This window comes from Palaemon carinicauda, chromosome 33, assembly GCF_036898095.1.
Source record: "Palaemon carinicauda isolate YSFRI2023 chromosome 33, ASM3689809v2, whole genome shotgun sequence".
Lineage (NCBI taxonomy): Eukaryota > Metazoa > Arthropoda > Malacostraca > Decapoda > Palaemonidae > Palaemon > Palaemon carinicauda.
The window spans coordinates 61,945,383-61,952,882 of record NC_090757.1 but is presented as its reverse complement, the minus strand read 5'-3'; the positions used below and the strand labels follow the sequence as shown (position 1 = coordinate 61,952,882).

Below are 7,500 nucleotides of genomic sequence, written 5' to 3'. Positions count from 1 at the left end.
CTCTCTCTCTCTCCTCTCTCTCTCTCTCTCTCTCTCTCTCTCTCTCCACTACGCCCATTCCAAGCAGGAAAGTTTCTAGGGTTCAGGTTCGGGTAAATTCCAGGTCGTCTGTATTCATTTGTCGTAAAAGCAAATCTAATTTGGTTGAGACACGTATCACTCTCGTTCTTGAAGGGTAATCCTGTGCAACCAAGTGACATGGGTGAATTCTCTCTCTCTCTCTCTCTCTCTCTCTCTCTCTCTCTCTCTCTCTCTCTCTCTCTCTCTCTCTCTCTCTTAGTAGTAGTAGTAGTACTAGTAGTTTTTTCATTAGTCGTCAGTACTAAGGTATCGCGTTCGAGTACCCATTAATAAAACTGAGAATGTGCCTGTTCACCTAAGCTGTAAACTAGGTAGTTAAAGTTGCTAACGCCCCCCCCCCCCCTTCCGTAGGGAGCAGCTAGGATGGAAAGAGAAAAAGATAGAGAAGAAAGATTAAACAGACGTTTGTGTATCTACATTATCACACTTGTATACCATCAAAACGGAAGGGCATCCACGAGGTAATCGTCATGGGTAATTATCCCACCAAATTTCATGAGATTCCGTCAAATAGTTTTTGTCAAAAAAAAATAAAATAAAATAAAAACATACAAACATAAATAAATAAATACACGCCTATCAAAATATAACCTTCTGGTGAAGGTAAAAAGGAAAATATAAAATGATGCCATGAAAATAGCTCAGAGAATGGTAATAATTTTTCTGTAATATCTTTGAAAATATCAAATATGACAATGATGAGTGGTAAGTTTATATTTGCCACATAATAGAGATAGACTAGATTAGGCATTTTGTCTCATTGCTTTCGCCAACTTCGTTTCGGCGAAGGTAAGGTTTGACAGGCGTATGTTTGTATGTCTGTGTGTTTGTGATTCGCATAACTCAAAAACTATTTGACCGAATCTCATGAAATTTGGTGGGAAGATTGGCTATGATCCAAGGACAATTTGATTAGATTTTGGGAGCGATTCGGTCAAAAGTTCATGAAAATTAAAAAAAAACACTTTTTGCTATATCTTAGTCAATTTTTATCAGATTTGCATGAAACTAGTGCCAAAATGTGCATAGTTCAATTGCCTATCTTGAAATCTACAACATGATATAGGCGAAGATATGCACTCTACCGAGTGCCCGTTGTAGTTTCGATACTGTAGAATAATCCGCTGTTTTATGAATTTTCGGTCAGATCATTGGAAGCCGTTTATAAAGATACAAGTCATTTTTTAATATGATCAGGTGTTCTTTTGGACCTCATGTTCTTGTTTTGGATTGCCCATAACCAAAAATATGTTAGCTATTGACTGACTTCTGTGAAGTGAAATGAAGGAAAAATTACCATTAAATTCGTTCTCAACAACGCGATGAAAATTAATAAAGAAAATAAACTACATATATACTATTTTTTTTTACTCCTGTCTTTATTCTGGTGTTATTTATTATTATTATTATTATTATTATTATTATTATTACTTGCTAAGCTACAACCCTAGTTGGAAAAGCAGGAATGCTATAGGCCCATGTGCCCCAACAGGGAAAATAGCCCAGTGAGGAAAGGAAACAAGGAAAAATGAAATTTTTTTTTTAAGAACAGTAACATTATCTAAATAAATATTTCCTATATAAACTATAAAAACTTTAACAAAACAAGCGAAAGAGAAACCAAATAAAATAGTGTGCCCGAGTGTACGCTCAAGCAAGAGAACTCTAACCCAAGACAGTGGAAGACCATGGTACAGAGGCTATGGCACTACCCAAGACTATAGAACAATGGTTTGATTTTGGGGTGTCCTTCTCCTAAAAGAGCTGCTTACCATAGCTAAAGAGTCTCTTCTACCCTACCCATACTAAGAGGAAAGTGGCCACTGAACAATTAGAGTACAGTAATTAACCCCTTGGGTGAAGAAGAACTGTTTGGTAATCAGTGTTGTCAGGTGTTGAGGACAGAGAATCTGTAAAGAATAGGCCAGACTATTCGGTGTATGTGTAGGCAAAGTGAAAGTGAACCGTAACCAGAGAGAAGGATCCAATATAGTACTGTCTGGCCAGTCAAAGGACCCCATAACACTCTAGCGGTAGTATCTCAACGGGTGCCTGGTGCCCTGGCCAACCTACTACCTGGTTTTCAGACATCATTCGAAGCCAAGTGATGCGGCAATAGCCTACTAATTTGTCTTTGATAAAGGCCTGAAATTATTATTACTATAATTATTATCCTTAATATTATATCAATATTATTGTATTATCAACATCCTTATTGCTAAATAAATTTGTGTGATAAAAAAAGAGAATAAAAGAGGAGGTATGAGTGTTAATGAAAATACTAAAATAATGAAAAATAAACCATTCTATTTTAATGTTACTGATCTTAGAATATTTATATTGATTGTTCATTACTTCTCTTGTAGTTTATTTATTACCCTATTTCCTTTCATTATTGGGCTTTTTTTTCCCCCTGTTGGTTCCCTTGGCCTTATAGCATCCTGCTTAGTTAATAATAATAATAATAATAATAATAATAATAATAATAATAATAATAATAATAATAATAATAATAACGAACAATTGTATTTTCAACCAAAAATCCTGAAATTGGATTCCCCTTAAGCGGATCCCTGCACTAAGTACCTTGTGTTTCGCGGATGACTTGGCATTTATCTCTGCTTAAATGCAAGGTCATCAACTCACATGATTGCGTGTACAGTGATATTTTTATGTAATTTGTATCATTAAAGTGAAAATAAAAGTTATGTGGAAAAATAACAGGTGGTACTGTTTATCTGGATCATATAACTGCTGTGAGCGATCAGACGAAAATCTCCGCCATCACCAATCCGCACTGGGCAGCGTGGTGAGGAGAATTGGCCAATCCCCGGACATAAATAAGGACATGTAAAAGGACTTTGTTCTTCTGTGGTCTAGAAACTGTTGCATTTGTTGTTGTTGTAAATATACAAAGTCACAGTTCAGGATAAGAGAGGAGTCCTCTTGAATCCAGACTGTCGTCTCTGCCTCGTTTAATATTAGAAAATGAAACTTTCAAAATTTGGTTGTCTTTTCCAAGGGCCAGTGATGTCGTAACGAAAATGGGTTTCTGTCTTGGATTACACAACATACTAAAACATGTCAAGAATTTATACATACATTATATATATATATATATATATATATATATATATATATATATATATATATATATATATATATTATATATATAGATAGGTAGATAAAGATATATATATATATATATATATATATATATATATATATATATATATGTATGTATATACGTTTATTTATATTTCTGGTCACATTGACAGACGCATAACTACTCGTTCTCTCTCCGTACTCGGGTAGGGGAAAATAGGGAGTATTCATACATTGGTCAGAGGGGGGGGGGGGTTTATGTGTTCGTGTGTGCTTGTCTAAATATTTGGTAATCATTCTTGACGGGACGGGTCGCGTACACTAGTTTTAATGATATTTATCAACACTGCCTCATTGGGAGACGAAGCTGTATCTTATAGTATTCTGGTTTTGTTTATCCAGTCTTATGATGTGTGTGCACATAATTATGGAGACCTATAGCATCTGTCTCAAGTTACGTAATATTACCTGATCGTTTGTTTAGGACATAACGCCAGGGGATGCAAGATTTATGTTTTGTTTTTTAACTTTACCTTAATGTCCTTGTACAGTACTATTTTAATTATCATGAAGTTTTATTGATTCTATATTTGTATTTTTTTATTTATATTTGTACACTAAAATCTAATTATTGTTATTATCTCGAAGACGATTAAGCATAGAGATAATTGAACGAGGATACAATTGGTTTCATTCATTCTGTTCTACTTTAGGGGATACCAAGGCGACGTCTGACAGCTGTACATTGTAACAGGCAGATTCAATACAATATAGGTAAGCAAATGAATAGCAAAAACAACGAGAAAATTTAGTAATTATCTGTTTTGACTTTGTTATATCTTTGAAATAAAACAATGCTCGGTGAATAAATGACACTCTGGTTATTAGACAAACATCCTGCATGTAAAATCTTTTTAAAAATGGATCTAACACGCCATACAATTGATTAAATGTATAAAAACTAAAGACTCCTATGGTAATTCAATGGAGAAAATCGGCCAAGCGCCTCCAATGACGTCACGGCATTAGCTCCGCCCCCACCACCTGAGTTGAACAGACCCTATCTGTATTAACTCTGGTAGCAGGTAATGCTGTGTTCAGCAAAAGAGGAACTGTCGGAAACGCTGCCTGTAAAAGTCTCTGAGCTTGTAAATACGGTACTCAAAGCATTTTTATTCATTTTACGAAGTGTTTTATTAGGAATTTAGTGTTATTTGCTTACTAGCGCTTCGATAAATTAATAAAATGCTTTTGATCACGTGTTCAGAAGCTCAGCGACTTTGCTTTACAGGCGGCGTTGCCAACAGTTTCTCATTTGCTAAACATAGCGTTACCGGCTACAATTATTATTATTACTATCTAAGCTACAACCCTAGTTGGAAAAAGCAAGATGCTATAAGCCCAGGGGCCCCAACAGGGAAAATAGCCCAGTGAGGAAAGGAAACAAGGAAAAATAAAATATTTTAAGAACAGTAACATTTAAATAAATATTTCCTTTATAAACTATTTTATAAACTATGAAAACTTTAAAGAAACATCAGAAAGAGAAATAAGATAGAATAGTGTGCTAGAGTGTACCCTCAAGCAAGAGAACTCTTACCCAAAGAACTCTTACCCAAGATAGTGGAAGACCATGGTACAGAGGTTATGGCACTACCCAAGACTAGAGAACAATGGTTTAATTTTGGAGAGTCCTTCTCATAGAAGAACTGCTTACCATAGCTAAAGAGTCTCTTCTACGCTTACCAAGAGGATAGTAGCCACTGGACAATTACAATGCAGTAGTTAACCCCTTGGGTGAAGAAGAATTGTTTGGTAATTTCAGTGTATGTGTAGGCAAAGGGAAAATGAACCGTAACTAGAGAGAAGGATCCAATGTAGTACTGTCTGGCCTGTCAAAAGACCACATAACTCTCTAGTGGTAGTATCTCACTAGAATTATGAAGGCAACTGTTCCTTTTCCATTTTCTGAGATAAATTATATTGCCTAAAGAATGACCATTTGTACCTGTGATCGGCGCCCGAGCCCCTTCTCCACCCAAGCTAGGACAAGGGAGGGCCAGACAATGGCTGCTGCTGATTCCTCAGCAGGTAGACGTATAGGTTCCGCTAAACCCGCCCTCACAAGGGTAGTGAGGTTGCTGACACTACAAGAAACAATCGAGTTGAGATTGACTCGAACCCCAGTCTAGCTATCGGTGGAGGGGGGGCGTGGCGCGTTTCCAATAGACCATTCTTTGAAAACGAGAGAACGTAGAGGAGGGTAGGATGGTGTTGGATGTGGAGTACACCAGAAACGTGTATTGCAATGCCAGTCATCAATGTCGTAACCGTATATTTTCCCTAAGAGGAACTTGGAGAACATGACCAAGGTAAACAAGGTTTTCGGGGTGTGAAGAAGCCGTCAAAGGAGGTGAAAGTAGCTTTTTGTGTGTGTGTGTTTTTTTCAGCATTATTTTTCTTTTTTCTATTACATTTTCTTCCTTTTTTTATCTCATCTCTAATCTCTATTCTTGTTTTTCATCCTTTGAATTCTTTTTTTATACTTTCAATTTGTTAATTCTTTAACGTGTCTCTTGCTTATGTTTTGTAAAAGAACTTTATTTACCCCTTGGTTTTTTCTTTCAATTGAACATTGTTTTTGTATAGACTTGTTTTCACCAAGAATCCTTTGTTTGATAGGATTTTTGTTTCCTCGTATATATAATCCTAAAATGGCATTTTCAGCCAATTTTATGCGTGATATATATATATATATATATATATATATATATATATATATATATATATATATATATATATATATATATATATATATATATATACACATATATATCCATTTCTTGTATTTCCTTCGTTTCCTGAATGCATGATTTTCTGCCGACTTCTTTACTGCCATTCTAAAGAATTTTCATTAGTTTTTATCCTTCCTTTACCAGCAGGATCCCTCTTCTGCAAAGAAGCCAGCATTGACTCCACAATAGTCTTGTTCAAGACGCATGAAATTATAAAGGCATTGCGAAAAAAGCGAGAAAATACAGGGAAGAACCGAAGAACAAACAAACCCGGACTATGTTGTGCTTGAAAGCAAGAACGAGAAAAACCAAACGTTTTATATGAAAGGGGAAAAAGGGGAACTCTCGAGGTGCTTAGGTCTGGTGTGCTCTTTCATTGTTGTAAACTCGAGGGATTTGGGTCTTCATAATTATTCTGATTGCGTCGCTGCTATTGTGCTCGCTCAACTCTCAGAAATGGAGTGAGTCGCTTTCCCTTACATTCACTTTGCTACCAATGGAAGCCTTTTATTTTTATGAGAGAGAGAGAGAGAGAGAGAGAGAGAGAGAGAGAGAGAGAGAGAGAGAGAGAGAGAAGAGGGGGGTTGAGGTGAAGTCTAGTGGATTTGGTCTTTAATAAGGAACGCTTTCCGAACTTGATATTCCAGACATGAGTGGAACCTTTTCAAACTTAATATTCCAGACATGAATAGTATCTTCAAACATGGTATTCCAGAAATGAGTGGTACCTTTTCAAACTTGATGTTCCAGACATGAGTGATACCTTTCCGAACTTGATATTCCTGACATGAAGGGTACCTTTACAAACTTGATATTCGAGACATGAGTAGTACCTTTCCGAACTTGATCTTCCTGGCATGAGGGGTACGTTATCAAACTTGATATTCCAGACAAGAGTGGTACCTTTACAAACTTAATATTCCAGACATGAGTGGTACCTTTTTAAACTTGATATTCCAGACATGAGAGTGGTACGTTTTCATTCGATATTCCAGACATAAAAGGTACTTTTTCAAACTTGATAATCCAGGGATGAGGGGTTCCTTTTCAAACTTGATATTTCTTGCATGAGGGGTACCTTTTCAAACTTGATATTTGAGGCATGAGTGATATCTTTCCTAACTTTATATTCCTGCAAAGAACAAGGTCATTTACCTAAAGTTATTATGTGTTTTACCTGCAAAGCAACAAGGTCACTTACCTGCAAAACAATAAGGTCTTTTACCTGCAAAGATCAAGGCCATTTACCAAAAGAAACATGGTCTTTTATATGCAAAGCAACAAAGTCTATTATCTATAAAGCAATAAGGTCACTTACATGCAAAGTAACAAGGCCACTTACCTGCAAAGCAACAAGGTCTTTTGCCTGGAGAGCAACAAGGTCATTTACCTGTAAAGAAAAGGTCATTTACCTAAAGTAACAAGGTATTTTGTTTGCAGAGCAAGAAAGGTCACTTACCTACAAAGCAACAAGGTTTTTTCCAGCAAAGTAACGGGTCACTTAACCGCAAAGCAACAA

At 36.1% G+C, this 7,500-nt stretch overlaps 1 protein-coding gene across 1 annotated transcript in view; it reads right to left on the bottom strand.

Annotated features, from left to right (window-relative positions):
- Nucleotides 1–6,993: 6,993 nt before the first annotated feature.
- LOC137626206 (uncharacterized) overlaps nucleotides 6,994–7,500 on the bottom strand; it is an 18,593-nt gene continuing 18,086 nt past the window's right edge. The window contains exons 7-8 of the mRNA XM_068357281.1: nucleotides 7,324–7,371; nucleotides 6,994–7,113 (exon numbers count right to left, since the gene is read on the bottom strand). Coding sequence (XP_068213382.1) covers nucleotides 6,994–7,113; nucleotides 7,324–7,371 — 168 coding nt within the window. The remainder of the gene's footprint in view (nucleotides 7,114–7,323; nucleotides 7,372–7,500) is intronic.